Source organism: Lichenostomus cassidix, chromosome 10 (assembly GCF_008360975.1).
Source record: "Lichenostomus cassidix isolate B80296 chromosome 10, HeHo_3.0, whole genome shotgun sequence".
NCBI lineage: Eukaryota > Metazoa > Chordata > Aves > Passeriformes > Meliphagidae > Lichenostomus > Lichenostomus cassidix.
Window position 1 is genome coordinate 16,205,982 of NC_139491.1, and position 23,830 is coordinate 16,229,811.

General features: G+C 36.6%; 1 protein-coding gene across 2 annotated transcripts in view; it reads right to left on the reverse strand.

Annotated features, from left to right (window-relative positions):
- Positions 1-23,830, reverse strand: part of VPS13C (vacuolar protein sorting 13 homolog C) — a 74,099-nt gene that overhangs the window by 44,936 nt on the left and 5,333 nt on the right. For both annotated transcript variants that reach the window (XM_085070850.1, XM_085070851.1), the window contains exons 6-34: positions 18,788-18,897; positions 17,871-17,930; positions 17,228-17,287; positions 16,394-16,474; positions 15,713-15,770; positions 15,283-15,410; positions 14,296-14,402; positions 13,465-13,636; positions 12,933-12,995; positions 12,212-12,347; positions 11,545-11,639; positions 10,792-10,934; positions 9,464-9,656; positions 9,195-9,309; positions 8,691-8,827; positions 7,880-8,006; positions 7,119-7,236; positions 6,641-6,770; positions 6,365-6,443; positions 5,511-5,650; positions 4,808-4,961; positions 4,325-4,401; positions 4,109-4,168; positions 3,447-3,600; positions 3,175-3,291; positions 2,119-2,222; positions 1,658-1,825; positions 563-867; positions 113-260 (exon numbers count right to left, since the gene is read on the reverse strand). In XM_085070850.1, coding sequence (XP_084926976.1) covers positions 113-260; positions 563-867; positions 1,658-1,825; positions 2,119-2,222; positions 3,175-3,291; positions 3,447-3,600; positions 4,109-4,168; positions 4,325-4,401; positions 4,808-4,961; positions 5,511-5,650; positions 6,365-6,443; positions 6,641-6,770; positions 7,119-7,236; positions 7,880-8,006; positions 8,691-8,827; positions 9,195-9,309; positions 9,464-9,656; positions 10,792-10,934; positions 11,545-11,639; positions 12,212-12,347; positions 12,933-12,995; positions 13,465-13,636; positions 14,296-14,402; positions 15,283-15,410; positions 15,713-15,770; positions 16,394-16,474; positions 17,228-17,287; positions 17,871-17,930; positions 18,788-18,897 — 3,539 coding nt within the window. The remainder of the gene's footprint in view (positions 1-112; positions 261-562; positions 868-1,657; positions 1,826-2,118; positions 2,223-3,174; positions 3,292-3,446; positions 3,601-4,108; positions 4,169-4,324; positions 4,402-4,807; positions 4,962-5,510; positions 5,651-6,364; positions 6,444-6,640; positions 6,771-7,118; positions 7,237-7,879; positions 8,007-8,690; positions 8,828-9,194; positions 9,310-9,463; positions 9,657-10,791; positions 10,935-11,544; positions 11,640-12,211; positions 12,348-12,932; positions 12,996-13,464; positions 13,637-14,295; positions 14,403-15,282; positions 15,411-15,712; positions 15,771-16,393; positions 16,475-17,227; positions 17,288-17,870; positions 17,931-18,787; positions 18,898-23,830) is intronic.

Here is a 23,830-nt window from a genome sequence, read left to right on the forward strand (position 1 = left end):
AATCCACTACACACCTACTAAAAATTTGCAGCTTGTTGCCCTTTTGTGTCCAGAAATAACACAAGGGTTAGCATCACAGGAAGAATTATCACCACCTTCTCACAAGACTTACATTCATTGTATCCAGATACCCTGTGACCTCCAACACTGGTAATTTGTGAAACCAAGATGCAGAGAGATTTCGTTTCACAGACAGGCTTAAATTAATAGGGTGAAGTATCTGAATATCTGGATGTGATAAATCTGTCTCCACAGTGGTCCTTGAAACACAGGGAAGAATAAAAAAGAGAACAGTTGGGAAGTTGGAAGTCACATGTCAGATTCTCAAAGTAAAATCTTAAAATCTCCAATGTAACACATCTTACGGCTTAAACACTTCCCTGAGCAGAACAGTTTCTGATTTTATTACTGATTTAATTGCTCTTAAGATAACGGGCTAGCATTTTACCACCAAATATTTGACACTAGCACCAACCATGGTTTCTAGGCAAGTACGTTAATGTCCTACAGAGTATTAATATTAGCAATTAGGTAAGGCATTACTTAGTAAAGTGCACTGTACCTTGACAGTTTCAGCTTTGTCAGCTGCACATCCATTTTGTCAATGACTGGAGGGAGTGAATTGCCTTCTGGGGACACCAAGACAAACTGGTTCTGAACCTTAATCAAGCCAAGATCTATTACTATTGCATTGGGGGAAATGGAGGACTGGGGGATAACTATAACTGGTGCTTTCAAGTGAATGTCCATTGCAAGCCGGAAACTCCTTTCAGCCAGGTCTTTCACACTTGTAGCAGCCTTTTCTGCAGCTTGGACTGTAGCAGCACTCAGTGCCTCCTTAGCTGTCTGGAAGTTGTTCAAGAAGGTCTAGAAGTGCAGTTGGACAAAATGATTAAAAAACTTTTCATAGACATTTTCCTAAGTCACTTCCTCGTTTTTCAAATCAACCGCAACCAACATCATCCACCAATTATGCTGCCTACTGTGTTGAACTTTCCATGGGTAAAGACAACTGAGTGCCTTCTGCTATGACCTCTAAGAGAGGGTCAAAGAAGTACTAACCAGTACAATCCATTTATTTTGAACTTGTCTCTATTTTTCCCTCTTTCCTTAGCTGCAAGGCTCCTTAGCTCATTAGCTTTTAGGGACACAATTTTGAAAGCCCCTCTTGCCCTCAGTGAATATTATTGAATTCCTATTAAAGAACCTATGGAAGGAGAGGAAACCCACTGGTGCTCTATTGACAAAGCCATCATTAGGGTACCTGAACACACTAATATTTACACTAGTTAATTTGCAGGCATCATGACATCTACATTGCAGAAAGATTTGCTTCTTCTGTTAGCTCTGATTGCAAGGAACTCAGAATTTTCCTAGGGTAGAAAGGGCAGAAAACATAAAATCCCCAAACTACCTCAATTTGGGGTAAGCCAAGTTTTGCTCTATTCCCAAAGCTGAGGGTGGGAAGTGACCCACTTTCATTGCATTAGTTTCTTGAAATTTAAACCAGTTACTTAGCCAAGTTTTTCATTACCATATAGGAAAAATTAATATCCCTTCTCTTTCAGAAACTGAAGCTACCACTTGCACTGAGGGCACAGCCTGAAAGGTTGATCTGAGAATGCTGCAGAAACATACAAAGGCAAGTAAGACTCACCAGGAGAGACATGTGAAACTTGTGAAGGTACACCAGCTGAATACAGCCCACTTTCAAACATACAGTACCATCCACTTTGGACATGTCAGTGTAGGCTTCTCCCTCAGTAGCATGAGGATTTAATGTCAGATTGAAACTGAAAACCTCATCCCCCACTATAGACACAGCCTAGAAAGAGAGAAAAAGCACCTACAGCCATCAGCAGCTTCTAGAAAGATACTTAACACAAAGAACTAAAGATACCATCAGCCTATCAGACTACAAATTAAATTACTACTTTTTCTAATCCTTTTAGACATCCATTCTTGCAACATGAAAATTATTCTTTAAGATGTATCTTATTTGAAAATACTTATTCATGACAATATTTTTAGAAGAGTGGACTATGTATTACATTTCACTTTTATACACATCAAACTAACCAAGAATCAAGTAAAAGTTAAAATCTTGTAGTTGAGTACTTTTTTATGGAGGGTCCTTGAATCAACATCTGTGACAACTATGTCTTTAAGTCGGGCAAAGAATACAGTGTGACTTGGCTGAAGGCAAAGAGATGAGTCAAGACCTGCAAAGTACAAAAATAGAAACAGAATCTTGCATAGCAGAAGTAACACTTATTTTCAGGGCGGGGACACCAGTGGAGGAGGTGAGGAAAAGTTACTAAGCTTTAAAAATGTGATGGTACTACAGCTTTGATCAAAACAAAACAGAAATATTTCTGATACAGATACTGTCTCATTATCAATCATCTCTGGAAATAACTGAGCTACTATTCATAGAAAAATACTCAAACAATAATTCTTAATAACCAAGCTATTGAGTGAGTTGATTGAGCTTTTCTATCAGGAAAGAAGTAACCATAATAATTTGAATACAATACTATTGCATAATCTTCTGTGAATACATTATATGATTTAGACAGACACAAGAAAAAGACTTTATGAACTGCACTACATAATCTTGTATATCACACTTGCTTAAATATTCACAATAAGAGAGTGTTGGCAGCTATGAGGACAGCAGTTTTAGTCAGAAGTTAAACTCCCCTCCACTCCCATCTTTCCCAAAGAATTATTTATAGCCTTTCTGAGGTGTAAAACCAATCAAAAAAACAAAACCAAAACAAGGAACCCAAACAAACCCCAATATTAAAAACTAAAGAAAACATTTTAAAGCAGCTTTTTATCCTAAATAACTCAGGTATACCAGAAAAATATCCAAAGCTCAGTACAACATGAAAAGCCACCCATAATCAAACTCCTTCAAAGCGTCAACCTAATTACCTGAGTAATAACACAGCACACATTTCTAGATGGAGGCCAAAACATCATGACAGACTTGAAGGCTGACTTTGAAAACAAGATTACAAGCCCCTTTTGCACAGATGACAATAAATACATAAATAAGTAAACAGATGCAGATGCTGCACATTTACACCTTCTATTTTAGTCCAATTATTAGCAGTTGCTTTGAAACTAAAGTATCAGAACAGTTACTACTAATAAAGAATTTAATACCTTGTATCTTGATCTCTGCAATGTTCTTTTTTTCATCACAAATATTTAAACAGAAAGCATCCAGCTTGGCAAAAAGCTTGAAGTCAAACACATCCTTATCCTTGGAAGGTCTAGACACTAGAAATAAGAGAAGGTGGGATTTTCAAGGTATCCACAAGTCATGTTTTCACTTTCATCTTTATTTCACAAAGTGAATCATGTTTCTCTGGATTTGCTCCGCCAGCACGCAACACATCCTTCTAGCACCATCGTTTGGACAATCACAACTGTACCTTTCTTCAATCTATTGTCATCTTCTTGCTTTTCTTCTTTAGATGGTGTCTCCCCCCTTCTTTCACTGCCTGATGGACTAACAGCTGTTAGAAAACTGACAGCAGACATAAGGGCCTCTGTATGCAATAGGAGGTTCAGTGATGAAAAAGTTACCTGTTGAAAACATGAGACTCCATATGACCAAACAATAACTTTAAAGTGTAAGGGCTGGACTGAGGTGCCAAAGCACCCAGTGCAACAGAACCATTTCTTAGAAATAGAAAAGCTGCATGTGTGAGAAGAAACAAATCATAAAGGAAAAAGCTTCCTGTAAAGCAGAAAGGGGGTAAGCTTAGAAAATAAGAAAACCTAGCAACAACCCAGCTGTTACAGCTGTAACTGCCAACCTATAACCTCCTCAGTACAAAAACAGTGATACAAAATTAACTTTGTCAAACACAGCCTTGGGCTTGAATGCTCCTGCAATAACAGTACTACCAGAATGGGTAAATGGCAGGGGGCTGACATGTAGATATTTAGAATAAGGTTATTCCTCAATAAATCCACCAAGCAGTCCAAAAGGTGAAAGGCAGGAAAACAGGAAAGTAAAACAACTCTTACTGATTCCTCTGTTCTGAGCAAGCAAACCAAAAGAAAAAAAGCAATAAAATCTCACACTCACTTGAATCATCTGTTCAGTGTTGTCAAAAATTGTCTGAAACTGTGGCCCATTTTTGTCAGCCTGAAAATAATGATTTGCATGAAAGTTAATATTAATTCCAACCAGAAGATATAAACCAACTCAACTAACTCTGAAAAGTAGGTTTAAGACTACAGACTATATATTAAGAATATGTAGAAGTGCTTTAAAAATAATTTTAGCAAACATTGTGTATACCTTGACATATTCCACCTTCAGAAGGTCTAAGCCAGGCTTGTCAGAGGAACTAATTAGATGAATGGGTGCTTTTTTACCTGTAAAATACCACATGAGATAACCAAGAATTAAGATAATTTCTGTTCTTTCATAAAACCAAACACTTTGTGCCTTGAAGGCATGGATTATCTTTCAATACCATTTGTTAAAAACACATTGCACCATCAAATATGAGTCACTGGTTCCTCTGTGCTAAGTTCAAAATGGCAAATCCCTTCTCCATCCACAGACTGAGCTCTAAGCTATTTATTTATCCCATAAGCTTTATGGTGAGAGTCCAGAGTTTATCAGCTGCACCAGTGACACAAGCACTGCCAACGGACAGCTGCACAGTGACTGGGAAACTACAACATTTGCATTTCAGGGAGCACAAAGCACAGGAGAGCCACAGTTTCAGACCAACTGCTACACACACAAGTCTACTTCTCTGCCATTGCTTATTACCTCCACTTCCATAGTAATCCAAGCTTATTTTCTTCAAATAAGATACAGCTGCTAAATTATAGGTTTTGGCAGTAGCTTCTGTCCCAAGATGCATTACATCAAATACTAGTACTGTTTCCTCAGTTTTCTTTTGCCTGGTGAGTTCTACTAAAACCTGGATAAGCAAGAAATACAGTTATACCATCTTTCCACATGTAGTATTCTCACCATTTAAACCAACAACCAAAGAAGTGCAAAATTAATTTCCTCTATGCTTTGTTGGATGCATTATTTTTATTACAGACTTAAAAGCATAAAAATAGAAAGGAAAGTGATTGTTTGATGGGGAAAATATAGATATCAAAAATATTTAGGGATTTTCTCTTTGCAAGAGAGACGCCTGAGTAATGACTTTGTCCTTCCATGCAAAATTCCCACTCCCTATCGCCTAGTTATGACTTGGTACTATTTTTTTCTACTGAAATACTCCAATAAGGAAATTTTTCCCTCTTTTTTTATACATACTTATCTGTGTGTACGTATTATGTTTTCTTTATATGCATCACATACAGGTAAGAAGTAACTCATGCATAAAAATATTATGTATTTTTTTTTTTTGGTGATTATGTTCTTGCATCCACTAATCTGGAAAACACTGGTAAATGAATATAGGATTTTTTTTTAAGTATTCTTTAGGTAGATGAAAATAGAATTACAGACATACTTCTTTAATTTCAAACTTCAGCTGAAGGTCTGTCAGTTCCTCCTCAGCAGGCTCCTCTTTTCTTATTTCTTCTCCTTTAATTACTGAACTCTCAGTTGGTTCAGAGCACTCATCAAAATCAAAATATTCTTCTTCAGAATCTACAGAAGTGAAATGACTTCCTCAGTAAACTTTTCCCAGAAACAGGGGTCAATATCCCACTTTCTCTTTCCCATTCCAATTGCATTTTTAACTGCATGAGCAGTTTAAACATAACCTGACGAAGTATACTTTAGATCTATACTGCTCTCCGACCCACCGGATGAGAAGTGAACAAAATTAAAGCCCTATTAAGGACAGCACTAGAGTCTAGAGGCATCATTAGACATTCAAGTACACATAAGAAAGTAATAAGGGAAGCTCCAGGAAACAAATGTCCCAGGTTCCATGACAGGAAAGTTCTCCTCTAGAGCAGCCATGGAAATAAATGCTCAAATCCACAGTGTCAATACAGTAATTTCCAAGAATTGTGTTACTCTAGTTCTGCCTTTTCAGGAATAGGAGAGCTTTGCTAATGCATAACAGTCAGAACAACCTGATACAGTTGGTATTCACAGTTCACTCATTTGAAGACGCTGCTTATGCATAATATTAATTATCAAAAAAAAGCTGATTTGCTTTTTAGTAGAAGTTTATTATTCTGAGGTAACATCAGCATCTTAATCAAATCTTCTTTTGCACTTGAGGGTAGACATGACCTATCATGCTCATCTCTGTTGTTGTTATGTTTTAACATCAGTAACAGCATGAAAATATTAGCTATTCTCTAAGTCATGGCCAGCTACCTTTACAAAGACACACCTGTAGCTTCTTACCTGACACCATTTCTGCTAGCAACTGGGGTGTATTAAGTAACCCTTTACCAACAACAGGAATTGTGGGAATAGCTGGTACCTGGAGGGAAGGAAAAGAGAAAAATAGTCAACACAGTTCGGAAGCCCAGAATGTTCTCATGGTAAATCAGTGAAGACACTAGCAATGTTTTTTGGTTTGGGTTTTTTGTTTTTGTTGTTTTGGGTTTTTTTGTATTTTTGGGGTTTTTTTTGTTTGTTTGGGGTTTTTTTAGGTTGTCTTAGTTGCAGTCAGCTTACCTTTGTGCTTGGAATTGACACAGATGATTTCTGAGGCAGTGGAATGCTATCAATCAGATCAAAGATTGCCTTGATTTTCTGGTCCGAGAGTCTGACATGCACCAAAGGAAGTCCTCCTGACACTTTAAATCTTTTTTTAAAAAAGCAAACTGATTAAACTAGTATACAAAAAGGTACCAATTCTTGATTTAAATCTTACCAATATGGATACTCATATATAAAGATCACATCACACTAAAGCCAGGGATTCTGCATTAAAAGAGGGCTTGGACTTAATTTAAGCAGTAGTTAGTAAACAGCAAAGGGTCCAGGGAACTACTACCCACAAAAGATTTTGCCAACAGTAGTAACTTATTTCTGTTTCTTATTTAATACTTTTAAATTGCAAAGTGAAACTGACCCTTTAGAGAAAACACAGTTTTCTTTTCTTTAAGCACACAGTAATTGTAAATGAGTCTTTTCAATGTTAATGTATTACCTTGCCATCCTGGAATCTCTTTCCACCATTGATTTTGCTAACTGAACATGAATATCCATAGGCTGCAAAATGTGCAAAGTTGATGGATGTTGAAAACGAGCCTTTTTCCAATCTTCACCTGAAAATGTCCAGCAAATTTAGATGAAAAAACCATCACTTGCTAGCTTTAATTAAGGCATCAGGAAAGTAACCAAAATGCTGTCACTAGGATAGTAAAAAAACCCACTCACCAACCAGAGAAAATGAAAACAACTTGGGTCAAGTATTTCAAGAGCTTTTAATCCAATTTGTAAACACTACAGCCTTTATGGCCTTCAACCCAATTCTACACTACAAGATATATCTACACTGAACCCTTGAGAAACAGATGGATAGACAGATACAGAGATAAAGATAAAACAGCAACATAGCATTCTGTTATTACACAAATTTAAGTTCGAGTGAAGTACTAAGGCAAATTTTTAGCTGTGCTTTTCCTGCATATGATGGAAAACATAACAGTTCTATTCATTTACATTCCCTGCTATCATCACAGTAAAGAGGTGGTGCACCAGTCCAAACAAAAAAGGGAGCAGCTGTTTGAAGAGAAACTAATCAACTTTGTCAAAGTTTGACACCAAACATGTGTATTATAACCTATCTTTTCATTAACTACTGATTTTAGTTTGTCTTTTTTTTCTTTTAATTAATGATTCATTTGTTATAGGTAGGTAGCCTTTGACAATCTTTTGCACAAGCAGCAGCTATGTTGGTTTTTTTACCTGTTCTTCCAAAAAGAAGTTGCACGTTTTTAATTTTCACATCAAATTTGTCATAAGCTTTGTCCATAATCTCCTCTAAAGATGAAAAGGTAGAAGCTTCACTACTGCCTTGATTTATGCTGTTCAACTAAACACAAACAAGAGAAAGTTAAATCTTTAAAACAGACATGCTCTAGTGAAGATGAAAAGATGACTCATAGGAGTTAATAATTGACATTTGGACTCATACAGAGAAAATATCTTAAATAATTTCATACTTCACTTATTCTTGATAAGTAGATTTTTTTGTTGCTAATTCTATCAATCTGCTTAATTCAAGCTATGCAAAAAAAATTTTTCATTAGTTTATAATTTTACTTATGGACTTTAAAATAAATATCAATCAGTCATTAAATCAAGATAAATGATTGCAATCTTTCAATTTTATAGAAACAAGTGAATCAATTTTCAAACTTCAAGAGAAAAAAATATTATTTTTTGTTAATTAAAGGGTATCATTTCACAAAAAAGGAAACAAAAATTCATGTGTTCTGTTGAAGAAATGAAAGATACCAAATGATAAGTTGCTACAATCATGATTACAATATGAACATGTTTCCTGGGGAGGATTAACTTGTACAAGGATGTCAAAGATCACCTAACAACTCTGATCAAACTGATGACCCAAATTTATTTGGCAAGAAATACAGTAAGTTAATAACACATTTACACAGATGATCACCTTGCCTTCTGAAAGCAAGATGGTTCCAGCTGACAGCTGTTAAAAGAGAGTATTTACTCCCTCAGAGCTTATAAGAGGTCATTTACATACCTGAAATGTACCAAAGTCCAAAATCAGCAAATCTGAATTTTCATGGTAGAAACCCGTCTGTGGAATCACAAGGTAGGAAGGTTTCAGATTAATCTTCAAGTCAAGGACTTTCCTCATTTCGATAATATGAACCAATCCTTAAACAAAAAGGAAAGGGCATTGAGATGCAAATGCTATTCACAAGTGGAACAACTGTACCAGTCAGCACAAAAAGACATTATCTGAAAGATAAAGCCTCCTGAGTCAAGACTTACTTTTGTAGCATTCTACTGATTTCTCACTAAACTCTATGCTCCTTCGAACAAAACATCCACTGAATTTTCAAGTAACCAAGTGAGAAGAAATTAACTTAATCCCAGCTGAAACAAGGGCACCAACGCAAGGAAAATTCTCAATCATACTATTTGGCCGCTAATGAAAGAGTAAGCCAAGTGTTTGGTTAATCATATTGAAACATTTTAACACATTCAAGAGTTCACCTTCATTGACCTTTGTTACTCTTACCTGTGGCAGTTCTTTCCTTGATTTCTTCCAGCTTCATTAATGTGGCTGTTGTTAATCTTTCAAGATCCATTCCCTTACTTGTCTGAAAGAATTCTACCATTGCATTTATTGTTCTCTTAAAGAAAAAAAAAGGGGGAAAAAAGAAAAGAATTAGCAATATACATATAAGTCACTCAATAAAAACTCAAAATGAGATCTGGACAGGGCAAAGAGAATAACAGCAGAGAAAGAGGACTCAGAAGTAGCTGAGAGTTTTGGTTATTACTCACCGCATCATATTTGATTTCCACAGGCTGTGATTCAATAGTAAGGCTCTGGTCAGCTGTACTGTCCTCTGGGTTAACATTAAACTCTATCTGAAGCAGAGAAGACCTGCTATCCCCTATGGAAGCCACAAGAGATGGCACAATGTTGTCTTGCCTCAGGCCTGTAACATACCAGTTTTCAAGCTTTGCTTCAACCCTAAAGACAATGAATAGTAAAAATACTTAGGTTAGTGTTAGGATCAGCTGCAAGAGAAAAGAAAGGCAGAATATTTATGGTACATAAATAAAAAGTGTAGGAATGTTAACTACTACGTACAGATTTAAAAGCAGTTACAGAATTGTTTTGGCGCAAATGGGAATTCTGTATTGACAGCTGCCCTAACAATAGTCTTAAGTGGAGTCTGTAGGAAAACACCTCTGAAGAAAGCCATTGAACCAAACCACACCAACTTCATTCATTCCTAGAGTAGCTATTAGATGAAAAACTGATTTTCAGTTTATCAGGCCTGTGTCTCCACCAACGAAATCCCTGACTTTGGGAAGCAACACAGATTGGCCATAATCAGCGTCACATGCCTGGCTCTATTGAGATAACTTAATTACCTTTGTGACAGAAACCTAACATTGCTAAGAGTATCTGTTCTACTGCTTCAGTCTTGCAAACTAATTTACATGGAAAACAGTTATGTAAAATAATGTCAAAGCTCTTTTTGTTTCTTGTTGTGTTTTCTTGAAAACTCCCCATAATGTTTTTTAGCAAAAATATTTTAAGAGTCAGTGGCTGAGCTGATGATTTTATGCATTAACTTAGAACTGAAGGAACTGCAAATGAAAGCAAAAAGCATACAGACTCATTTTCCAGACATTAGAAATCTTATTCATTGACTGTGTAATCCAGTAATTTTTGTTTAATATTTCTGGTGTGCCCTCTCTTAAAACACAGGAAGGTCTCAGTGTCTGACATTCTGGCTGATCTCCCACCCACAGCACACAGACATAATTTTTCATTCCTGTAGGTAGTAACACATTCAGTAGCTTGGCTGGAGTCTGCTGGCCACACCATTTCACACTGCTTGCCTATTAATTCCCAAAAGTCACATTCAGCACTTCAACACTCAGATTCAAGAAAGAAGCACTTCCTTCTTCATTCCATTCTATGTTATTCATCAAATTGTATTATTTACAACAGAGTACAACTACAGAATACCCACAAATTTACAAGACAATATACAACATAACACACTACCCAAGAAAAAATTTGAGAGGCAGGGGGGAGTGGGGTGAGGAGGGGCAAAGATGCTTCTACAAAAAGGAAATACCAATCCAATTACTTAATGGCTTGTGCTCCTGGGCGCTGTGATATTTTGGTACTCAGATCAATTATCTGCACTTTAAGAGTTTCTGCCACATTCTTGTCTTCTTTAATTGTAAGAGAAGTGCTTAACAGCTTCAGTGTCACAACATGGGCAACATACTAGTGAGAAGAAGAGAGGAAACTGAAATTAGTCATCCCAATAGGAATAATTTTTCAGAACTCCTCATTTAAATGAACTGAAACGTGTCTAAGTTCTTCCAGTCAACTAAGATTAGAAACACATCCCTATGCAGAAAGCAGAGTACAGAGTCTTTACTTTATTCAATGTTTACCAGTCATTTCTTTAACATAAAATAATGCAGTTCAACAAATGTAGAGGAAATATAGTCTGTCCCTTTTCAGCATTCAGGAAATTATTTTTAAACCCTGAAGCAAGCATAGCTAAACTACATTTAGTACAGAACTCACTAAACCAACCAAAATCATTACAATCTCATTAAATAACTACATTTTGGAAGACACAGCATGCATGCCTTTATTGTTCTTGCTGCTAAATGTCAAGTCTTGGCCTTGTCAAGGTTCTGACTTCCTCACATATCTACGGATTTTATGACTGCATCAATCAGCAACTTCAGAAAAGTCAAATAACGTTTCCCATCTACATTTGAAGCCTTCATCTTTCTTCAGGGTACTGAGAGACCCGAAGGCATCTTTACACTTAATTTGTTATATGGTTTGTTTTTTAAAATGATCCCCATAGGTTGCTTACCTGCTTTGGCAGTGAAAGGTGATGGGAGCTGTCACTGTATCCAATAGCAGTAAAAAGTTTAGCTTTCTCCTCCGGTGTCATTAGCTCATCAATAGCTAAAAACCAAAAATCCACACAATGTGCACTTTAATAAATAACAATTACCATTTTCCTCACATTTGTCTCCTACTATACTTAAGTCATGCTGATACATTTCATTGATTCTTCATTTGCACTAAGTTCCAGATTGTCAAGTAATACACACAAGAATCTTCATATATGGTGTTACATATGTAGCACAGAAATCAATATGATTTTTATTACAAGAGCATCCAGAGCTCCCAATGGTGAAAACAGATTTCAGGGATTTTAGTACATCAAATCTCTGATCCAGACAACAAATCACCAGAAAAAGAGTATTCCAATTGTTGCCAATTATCACTACAGCTGTAAGTGCCATACTCTTCCTCACCAAGGTTCTGAAATCCTTATGGCCATTGCAGAAGAATGCCTTACTTGCTAGCTCAATATTCAGTAAGCAGTGCTATAAAATGATCAATACTCCATTGCACTGCTTATGCCATATTCTCTCCTTCTGCATAGAGGGAAGCAAAAACACCCTTTCTTTTTAATGTGTAAGAAGACTTAAAATCTCTCTAAGCATTAGTGCATTACAATCTACACCTACTTTCAGGTACAGCTGATTCTTCATCTTCTTTTTTCCTAGATTCTCTTTTACCCCAGAAACCACCAAACCATCCTCCACTTTTCTTTTCTGCTTCAGTGCTTTTCTTCTTCAGTAATTTTTGTCCTGATCTTATTGTCTACAAACCAGAAATTAAAACACATTGGACAAAATACACCATTAATAGTATTACTATTTTTCTGTAAATAATGCACATATGTATGCATGTTGAACATGCATTTAATTAGTGGACAGCAATACCACACCACAAGGAACTAAGAGCACTTTGACTCACTAGACAGGCAAAAAGAAGATCAGGGTGAGGGGCATGGCTGTGTGTTTGTGTGCATGCACTGAAACAAGTACATGTTACTTTTACTTCTGACAGTTTTTTCTACACATTTCTCTAGCATTTAGACTACAAAAGGTAGGAACTACACAAAAAGACAGTATTTAAAAGAATACAAAAAGCAATTACATTCCTTAAACCTAGTAGGTTATAAACCTGAGGACTGATCCTGTACCATTTAAAAACCTTTCAACTTTTTTGGAACTGATTTCCAGTTTGGAAATCAATTTCCTCTTATCAGGGAAGGATAGGAAACTTGTCTTCTTACCTACCTATCCTATCATACACAACAGCACAATTTTTTAAAAACACTATCATGACAAAACAATCCTGTTTGAAATGTTACAATATTACTGAACAAAAATGACTCCTTACCTCAACTTGGGCTTGTTGTCTTGCTAAGATTATATTGAAGACGTCAAGTTTTCTTTCTAGATCCTATGAAAATGTATGATTAAATTATTTGCCTCTTAAACACATTTAGGAAAGGCTCTCCACTATAAATTTTCTACCAGCTCCTTCACATTTACACTCCAATTGATTTCTAGATCTGCTCGTTTCCATCACAGGTATATCTCCCACCCCCTGCTGCAAAGTTCACTAGAAGATAAAATCTGATGTTAGGCAGCCTAATTCTTTTTCTTAACCACATTACTCTTGCACTTCATTAAATGCATCCATTAATCATTAATCCTCAACCAAAGACAGTTGGTTTTATATGGCATTTTACTAATATTTTATTTTTCTTTCCACAACAGGTTGCACTGAACTTCAGAGTAAAAACACATTTCCACAAACCACTTGTGCTCTTGTAAAACCATCAACCTGGATTACATTCAAGTATATCTAAATAATTATTTCACAGAGGTACCAAAACATAATTCCTCCAAAGAGAAAAGATTCATACCTGAATTTGCCTCTGTGTCTCTTCTGACAGTTTACTCTGTGTTAGCTTGTTCTTGTACACATTTTTGTAACTCTTCAGAAGCTGTCTGTGCTGTTTTATGTTACTCCATGACCACATTCGAGTGTATCTTCTGATATGAACTTCAAGAACACTGTTACCTGCATATTTCCACCTACAATAATCCCACACTTGTGAACAACTTCCCAGTTCATTTGTGCATTACAAATTACAGGTTGCAGAGGTAGTTTATTAGTATGCAAACACTTTGTTTACCACTTGTGATTTAAGTAACTTGGCTTATAAAAATTTTAATGTTTTCAACATCACTTTTGAAAAATGGACTGAGGGCTTACATGTAATGCCTAAAGAACTACAAACCTTCATTATTGACTTCTGAATGTTTACAAATTTAGGCTGTTACAGTATTAAGTGCACTTAAGCACTCTGATAATCAGCATCAGTTAGTACTTAGAAAAAGGTCAAGAAAATGCATATCAGTTCAAACCTCTAAAAATTACAGTTGACATACATGTTTCCCTTGTATTACATTTGCTAAGTTTTTTCTTTAGCCTTTCTAAAATTACATTCTAACCTCTAAAGACAGCACAAGCATGTTGTGCAAATTTTAGGGACTTCACATTAGCAAGTGACATATTCATCAACTGGATCTTTCATCCCTTGAATTTAAGGGCTAAACAAAGCTCTGTGAAAGTTACTGTATCAACATGTAATCTAGTTTCAAAACTACTTCAAACTACAAAAGAGAATGAAGATAGTGGAGAGGAAGAACTCCAGCATATCCCAAAGAAAGCATGAATGTACACAGCTTACCATTCCTGGGCATTTTTATGGAGACATACATTTGGCCTAAACCTTCTGTATGGTGCATTGCGAACCATGTAATCTATGGACTCCAGCAGGTCTATCATGCTGAGGTACTAAAACATAGGAAAAAAATATTTCTTAGCACAGGTTCAGGTTTTGTTTGCAGGCAGTGCTTGAACTGAATGTATACCATGGCCTTCAGCATTCCTCAGACTACACAGGTATTTAAGTCCATACATTTTCATAAGTACATTAAGTGGACCAACTATACCCATCGTGCTCTAAGGACACCACTATATGAACCTCTGGGACCCCTTAAGAACAACAAAAATGTGTAGATTTATCAGCCTATTCAGCACAAACTCTCAGGCTTTCTCAAACCAACCATATTCATTTGTCAATGCAGTTTCCCTCATTTTAGAACTGCCTTTACACTAGTGAACCTTACTGGTACAGTTCTGAACTCAATATACACTTCGACATCAGTAAGAGCTAAAAAGCTCTTTAGCCAACTAACTGCAAGTTATGTCTGAATAAGTGATAACACCAACACTGCTGGGGAGTTATATAAATTAGTTCCCTGATACTTCAGCAGGCTTTGTGGCCAAAGCCAACACACTCTATTTATTCCCACCCTTCCTTGTACTTTGGCATCTCTGAAGTTTAATACAGGGTTACAGTTTAATAAGATAAAGGCTACACATGATCCCATTCTCCATGTGAAAAGAATGCTACTGGAAGGGCTGAATACAGATCAGGTGGTCCCCAGAGGGCCCACAGATAAGAGTGTCAGAGTACAAGGATTTAGCACCAGGAAGTGATTGTTACACAGAGGGAAAAAGATCCTACACTTTTCCCCAGAGGTACTGCCAAGCAGTTTAGAAATTCTACTGGCATATACACACAAGAATGCCTAAGAAGAATGTTTTCCAGTGAAAAAAAATTATAGTTCATCACAAATTGAAATGGGTGATAAATATCAAACCAACTTACCTGTGGCTTAGTGAATTCAATGACAATTCTCTGTACTTCTACATTACAATCAATCTTAGGAGTTTTCAGTTCTACTTCTGCATATGGGTTGATATACAGTCTTGCAGAGGCTGACACTGGTCTGAAAACTTAAAGATAAAAAAAATTGAAATGGATTTTGTACTTATAATTAAAGCATAGCATGTAATAGATTAACCACTTTTTCCTGATAATGTGCATGCTCAAGCCCCACAGAATCAAGATGCAATTCTTACCAACAATTAAGATAGCCCAGCAATAGTCAAAAAATATACAAGCCCTAATACATTCTATTACATTCAGACTTTTGTAAACTGGAAGTTAGTATGGGTGTGCCTGCAGGATCAGGTCAGGCTGTTGTACCCTAACATGCTCAGGACAGGTTATACTCACTCATTCCTAGCTCACTTACTGTACTGGTAGTCTTCAGGCTGGTTACCACTACAGGGAATTCCTCTTTTCAGCTGATCCTGCAAAGAGATATGATACTGTCTGGCAATTGCTGAAGAGCATTACTTGTTTAGAGTTCTCTAAGCTCTGAGTAGACCAACTTAAGTGCATCTGTATTTTGCACACCTTTGCAGTAGTCAATTCAAGCTATGTATCAAATTGTGTTTTCACTTCAGACTGAGATTCAGAGAAAAAAGTTCCACAGACAGGCAATGTCAAAGTAACTTGGCTATTCTTAAACAACTGGATGGTTTTAAGCACTTCAGAGTTTTGATTCAATCTTCAATGCTAGAACCAAGCTCACTGGGTTAAGTGCATATTTTGTTAAGGGCAAAATAATTAAAAAAAAATATCCATAAAAGACGAGCACAAAGGAAAAAAGTAAACAAGTAGTATTGTACAAGGACACACAGAAGACCTTTACAGACATAATGGGTCAAAAATATATCATGTCTAAACCCTATAGGGTTTATAACAAGTAAGATTCTCAAAATATTATTAACAATAGTGCAATGGATGACCCTGAATACAGGTGACCGTAAGTGTGAGGAGTGGGGTAGGAATCAGTGTGCTGTAGTTTTATCTACAATACTGCAACAGCTAGAGAATATAGTCCTGTTTAATGCATTTTGTTCTACATTACCAGTATTTGTTCACGTGAGCCATGATAATACATTTCACTGCGTATGTTCCAATAAGCACTAAGGCTGTCCAGGCACAAAAGCTGCACAGGAAAGAAAACACACAACAAATTGCATACTCTGTATTCAACCCATTCTATGAACTAAGCTTTCCATTTGTGAGAATAGAAAACACACAAAAGCAGACTAGACAGCAAATCCACCATTAGCATCGAGACGTGTTTAATCTAACAACGCTATTTTCAAATGATAATTGAATTGCAAGTTCTTAAAGCACAAGTTCATACACATCTGTTAAACATGACCCTGGATTACAGGGGCGAGGGTGCACAAAACTGGTACTTGGCCTAATAAAGAAGCCAGGACTATTAAACCCTTCCTATATTGTTCCTATAATTCCTTAGATCTCTGTGTACTCCTTTCTGCACAGGCTCAGGGGGGTGGTTCAGGAGGAGGGCAGGGAGAACAGAGAGACTGCTTAGCGCCCAGAATCCCAATTACATTAGGAATACAAATTAGATTAGGAAATGGCAATTTGACAACCTCTTTGAAATCACAGTTTCCATGCAGGCTTGCTGTACAATGCATTGAATGAGGGGATCAGCATTCACATTTAAAAGAAATTATTTAAACCATGGAGTTTATTTAAATTTATGCCTTACATAAAAACAGTTGTTTGTGCTCTACTTGTATTTAACCACAAATCAAAAATAAACCAAAACAGGAGAATTCAAAAAGCAAACTATTTTTCCAACTTTATTTAAAGCCCCAGGTTGCTACTTTCCAAGATCAGTTGCATTCTTCACTTGCATAGGAAAAAACCCAAACCACATTACCTTGTATATTATTTTTGCAGCTTCATTCAGAATGGAAGGTGTCCAGTTCTCATTTGTTGTCTAAAAGTTCAAAGTGATAAAAGTAATTTTGTGCATCTTAGCTAACACATTTGAGGTTTTATCCTATGCTTTCAAGCAACAAATGCATCCAGTTTCTCTGCATACACACACGTTAAAATAACACACAAAAATCTCTCCGTTTACTTTCATATTTTGATATTCAACTCTTCATCCTAGCCATAAAATTCTTAACACCTGAGGTAAAGAGAGGTTAGCTGAAATTTTCTCTCCCCATTTCTCAAAAGGCCTGGAAAAATACCAAATTCTTTATCATCATGATGTAATGTTTGCCCTCATTTACTATGCCTGGAAATAATCTGCCCAGTTTTAAAGGTCACAGATAATTTCATCAGAATAGTTCATTAGAACAATCCACTAAGTCTCAGAAAGTGTGACATTCCTCAATCCTCTCTCCTTCTGCTTGCTCAAACTGCAAGCACTATTTGTATGAATAAAAAATTGCCTCCACTTCCAGCTGTATGCACACTCTCACTGCATCTTCCTAATATGGTCCTTTTCCTTTCTGCCACACCAAAGACAAGCAAACTGAGCACACAAGAACACACATTCACACACACATTACCAGTAAACTAAGCTCGCCCAACGTCATTCCCAAGGAAATCGGACACTGTGGGTCTGTGATCTACAAAAACAGAAAAACAACAGGTATTTATTTAATTTAAAGATGTATCATTTAAAGTTGAGTGAAATCCTAACTGTCCTGAGCAACTTCCTTTGCTTAGTTACTCCAACGGAAACATTACTGAAACCCACTAAGATAAGCCAAAACTAACATGGCTGTAGTGTAAAGACTCTGTAGTGTAAAGACTTTGAAACTAAAAAGTTTCAAACTGAAAATTTTCTTTTGGATTCTGACATTGTCATACAGGAAGAAAAATAAGAACCAGAGTACTACATCTCAGTCAGCTATATCACTTTATGATATGCAGTCCTCTGACCTCTTTAACTTTAGTGTCTCTCAAAACAGCCCCGAAGAAAGGTTTGAGAAATACTCTATTACCCAGTGCTTTTCTTTTAAATTCAATTATCTCAAAACAAACTCCTTAATCATTTTCCTGACGGGAGGTGAAACTAGAAATACCAGTTGGGTTCATATAAACAAATGTTCTTGTTTATCACTTAAGTGTTTTCAGCAATTTGCCTTCAGACCCATCCGTAAGCCCCCCAGCTTCTGCCATTCTGGACTGTCCCCAGGACACTGAAAAACTCTGTACATCAACTGCACACACCAATATGTGAGAACACACACCACCCATATTTACTGAGCAAGGCAGCACTGGACAAGGGGAAAGAGAATATCTATTTCACATATCTATATTTCTGGCATTCAGTCATATCTGGGGCAACTTATTTGAAGAGGTGCAGAAGAAACCACAGTAACTTTTTCAAGGTGGCCAATACAGCTTTTCTATGGACTAGACAATCAGAACTGCATTGAAATCACATTTAAAATGAGAATAGTATGTTCCAGTTACTTACATCATCTTCATATTTAACATGAATGCCTGTGATTTTGACTTGCACATTTTTTATTACTTGAGTTGCAAGCTTTTCTAAGAAAGTATCCTTCTTCTCCTCCTTTGGTTTGTCTAGAACAAGAATTTTTAAAAAGTCAGTATTCCGTGTAATAATTGCATCTTGAACTTAATTACATCAACGATTACAGCAATGCAAATTCAGTATTTCCTCTAACTTAACATTTCAGTTTTCACTTATTCAGATTATATATTTGAATTTTTTTCTTTTTCTGCACATCCATATTCTGAAGATGTGATACTAACTCCCTGTGCACAATTTAACCACAAGAAAATATGTGTCTCAGTTTCAGTCAAAACAGTTTCGCTTACAGCAAGTTTTGGATTAATATACTCCTCCCTGCTCCTTTCAAGGTAAAAGGTTCCCTCATAAAAGTCCCTCAATGACTGACTAGGGGTTTCAAAAAGCAAATAAGTAAGACAGTGTAACTTAGCACTAAATACCCTTGGCATGCCAAGGCAAGGGGTAATATTTATAATCCCTCATTACTTCATTACAGTGATATAACTCTATCATCTCAAGCTGTGTCTCAGCATTTTACTGAAGTATGGCTGGATGAGCTGCTTGGCCTCTCACTGCCTTTACAGGCTCCACTGCTGTGTTCAAGACCCTCTTTGAAAACTGGTTGTTTACAGCACATGCCATTAATCAGCCCACAAAGCTTATACATTCTTGTTGGAAATGCTACAGATGGCTCAAGCTAAAGAAATAGTCATGGCTATCCAAGTAGAGAAAAATGACTAGAGGTTTTGACTCAGCTTACTTTTACTGTTTCTAACATTTTACATATGCAATGCACACTGAACACCACAGGTATCTAACTTTATTCTATTCTTTTAGCAAGATGTACAATTTTTTAAAAGCTTTGAGAGGTTCAGGAAATCTGCTTAAAAATGAAAAGACTTTACTATGATATAACACAGTTTTTATCAAGAGAGCACTTGATTTCAATTGAAAAAAAAGTCATGAACTCAAAGAAACCAAAACATTATATCACTTTCACATGCAACACACATTTCCTCCTATTAACTTACTAAAAAAAAAAAAAAACCCCACAAAAAAAACCCCAAGCAGAAGTCCTTATCAAAGCTCCATGACCTTAAAGCACAAGGAACCCATTAACACTTTTGCAGCCAGATGCAGCTACCAGCTGCAGTTTCAGTTTGATACCTTGCAAAGCTTATCTTGGGTTCCCACAAAGTTTTCCCTCCAACTGCAAGACTGTGCACAGCTGCAGCTTCCTCTAAGAGCAAATACACAACAAACCACACAGGACATTGCAACCCATTCTTAGTCATATGCAAATACTGAAAACCTGCACAGTTTGGTGTTTATAGACAATGATTATCCTCTTGGGGGAAAACACCAACTTCATCCCTGTTTAAATATGTCATACCACTCTATTTAACTATTTACAACAGAGCTGAAAGGCAATGAAAAGGACTGTTGACTGCTATAGCCTCAGTATCAGGTTTTCTTTACCTGTTACTTGAATCTGACAAAAATCAGACAGATGTAACTTGCACATGCATTTTTTCCAACAGTCACAGTGAAGTGCCCCAAATTTGTGCAGTTCTGCTGTAAATACTACAGATAGCTCAAGCTGAAGGAACAGGCACAACTATCCAAGCAAAGAGAAACAAGGCCTCTCTTCAGTCTCACTGGATCCAGAGAATGGAAAAACAACAAAAAAGAGCTCTCTCCAATTTATATCCTCTCTTTTAAGCAGGGGCAAAAAGGTCTCACTGGATGGATAGCCAAGCCTATGAAAAACTACTCCAAACAGAAAGCAAAAAGAAGTCTCAAAGTTAAAAGCTGTAACTGTTACCCACCTTTTGAGTGATCACGACCTTTAAAGGGTCTCTTAAAATGCTTTTTGTACTTTTTACGCTTACGTCCTTTTGCAGTGCAAGCAATTTTTGGGAAAAGGATAAAATTCAAGTTAGTAAAGCAGAAATGTAAGAAAGCGTAAGAAAATATGGAAGAAAGTTTAGCCTGTCTTAAAGCATAATGGCTTAGTAAGGTCTCACTAAAAGCTTTTCAAGAATTTCAGCTGTGTAAAGGATACAATCAGCTACTTCTCATAGCATGGGATATAAATCCAGAAGAGGTTTCTACCATACAAGGACATAACTTGCAAGCTAAGACATAGGTGTATGTGAAAACCAAAAAGAGCACTTTCAATAAGATGCTCATGATAACCCACAGCATGGTATGAAAGCACTCCAAAAGAACAAATCCAGGACAACAAAAGAGACATACAAAAATGATGATTCTAAAAGCTTTACATGAAATTAAATTCCATTTTTTACATGCATATTACAACCCACTCAATTACAATAATTTTATTAATTAAATTATATGCGTAGTTTTCCACAATTCTAAAGCAAACCAGTTTGGTGAGTTGCACTGTTTCCCTCCCCTGTCTGGCCACCTAGAGGAAAATAACCCAGCAATAGTGCTGCAGGTGCTTATCTTTATGGGGCTGTAGCATGAGAAGGGTGTATCCCACTAAAGCAAGAAGGAAGCAAGAACAACAGCATACCTAACCTAACTGTGGGGAACAACTTGGTATCATTTGCAGGCCTGTTCAAACAAAGGAGGGGAATTGCCTGCCAAGATTTCAACCTGTCTTGCAGGTAAGGTGATAGGGTGGTCACTATACAAATAATAAAAAGGAAAAACTAGACAAATAGAAACATTTTATTTCGGATAGTTCCTTTTAACACTACAGGTTTATCAATGTTATTTTAAAAGGTCAGCTTCCTTCACTTACTAATGAATTTGTGGGTCTCACGCTTTAAGTTCCATGTGTGACTAAACTAAAGCAGCAGGATATTCCTCTTCTTTACCTATATCCATTACTGTGGAGGAACTAAATGTATTTAAGCCCATTTTAAACCTGTGCTTGGATAACAGCTCAAGCAAGAAATTTTGGCTAACTGTAACTTTCTGAAAATCAGGTTTCAGAAGTCAAAAACAAAGCAGGTACAACATAACAATATTTCCTCTGAATTTCAATGGAAGCTGTTTCCTTGCCTAACTCAATAGCAATTGAAAAGAAGAGAAGCTGGGAAAAGCATGCTAATACCTCAAATTTGCTATAGTTCATTTTGTCTGTGTATGGTTTCAAGACAGACTGAACTTCCATTACCTTAAGCCCAGACACATTAAGTAAGGGTAATTACTCTCCAAACAGCCAAAGATGGTGTTGTAAAATTATAGTAGAATATTGTCAGCATTTTATAACATCCTTGAGCTCAACATGACTGATGGAAGTCTAAGTGGTCTCTTAATCTTCTGAAACAGCTACTCAATTAAAAGAGGACTAAGCCATTGCAAGATTCCACTTGAATCCACATGCATTAAAATCTTATTTCTAGAACCAATATATGGATGTTTACCAAACAAGTACTGTTTTCTCACTTCTACATTTGGCTGCTTCAGAGGGGGGGACTTTTAAAAATCTAAACTGCCTGCCCATCATGCATGTGCAAAATGTAACTGACCATGCATACCCACCAGGCTTGGTGTCCTTGTAAACCAGACTCTCCAACCCATACAAGGAATCTTGTGAATGAGTGCCTTGGTCCACATGGCAGCAAATAACCAAAAAAATGCATTTGATTCAAAAGAAGGAAATCAACTCCCAATTTAATATTAAGTTCACTGAATTTGTATGACACAGTACAATTTCCATTACAGTATCTGACAGCCAAAGTCACTTCAGGATATCTAGTTTTAGTGATTACCTACATAGGAATATCATGCAATTTTCATTTTTTTCTTGTAACTAGCAAAAGACCTGCAGCATCTGGTCTCCATATATGAGGTTTGATAGAAACAAAGAAAATAGTTTCATCAGCTTGTGTCAGCAGTTTCTACTTCCCCCTCACACTACGTTACCCCCACAGTGGCATGACCATTTTGCTCAATATTTGAATAGCATGTCGAAAGAAAGTACCTCCAGGACTATTTATACAGTTAAATCCAAGGACTGAATCAAGATTCTAAACATGTTAATATAAATAAAGTGTTAATCATAAAAGAAAATACAGCTGAGAATTCATAAACTCTGACAACTTTCTATTCAATATATTTCCCAGATTTTCAGCAGCTATTGTGCTCTCCTAAAAGCCTACCGAGAGCTGAATTTCTTAGAATTTTACGGTTCAGTAGGGCAACATGGCCTCCAAGATTTCTGTATCTAGCAAAGGCAAAGGATCTGCTCATGCAGGACTTAGACAATTCCTCCTGAGTCCAATATTCTAGTACAACACCACAAACACAAATGGCTACCACAGAAATATGATCATAGGGTAACAGAACATCTCAAGTTAGGGTTTAAAATAATCCAATTTAAATGTTTCTCTCACTTTTCCTTCTCAAGGCTTAAAGTTTAAAACTGCAAAATGTAACTAAATCTAATTCTTGTTCTTTATATAATCAGTTGAGCTACTAAGGTATCATTTTTCCGTGATGATTTTTTTTCAAAAGCCTTACAAATGCTGGATGTAGTAAGTTTCTTTTGAAAAAGAAGACTGCCGCAGGTACACAGACTCACTCTTAAATACATGAAGTTCCAGAACTGAATACCTCAAGCAGTATCCATTAGGTTAAATTCATGTTGTTATACTATCCTTTCATCCCATTGCTTCTGGTGCAAAGAACATTGGCTGAAACACTGCTGCTGTACAGGATCCAAGTGCTATCTAACTGAGGTTAAACCTCTACAAACATTCCTTCACCCCAGTATGAAGTAATGGTGGCAAAATTCATGTAGTGAAGTTGTCTTAGCCCTCGTACAGTTGCTGGCATATTTAAGACAAGAAATAAAGCAAAGCTCCTTTCTTCATTGCAGACCGACTGTCAGATTTCTGTTTGAATAAAACTGCACATGAGCCTCTCAAACTAGCAAAGCAGGAAAAAGGCCACAGACTCTCCTGTAACTGGAGAATTAAATAAGCAAATGGATTACAAACTAAT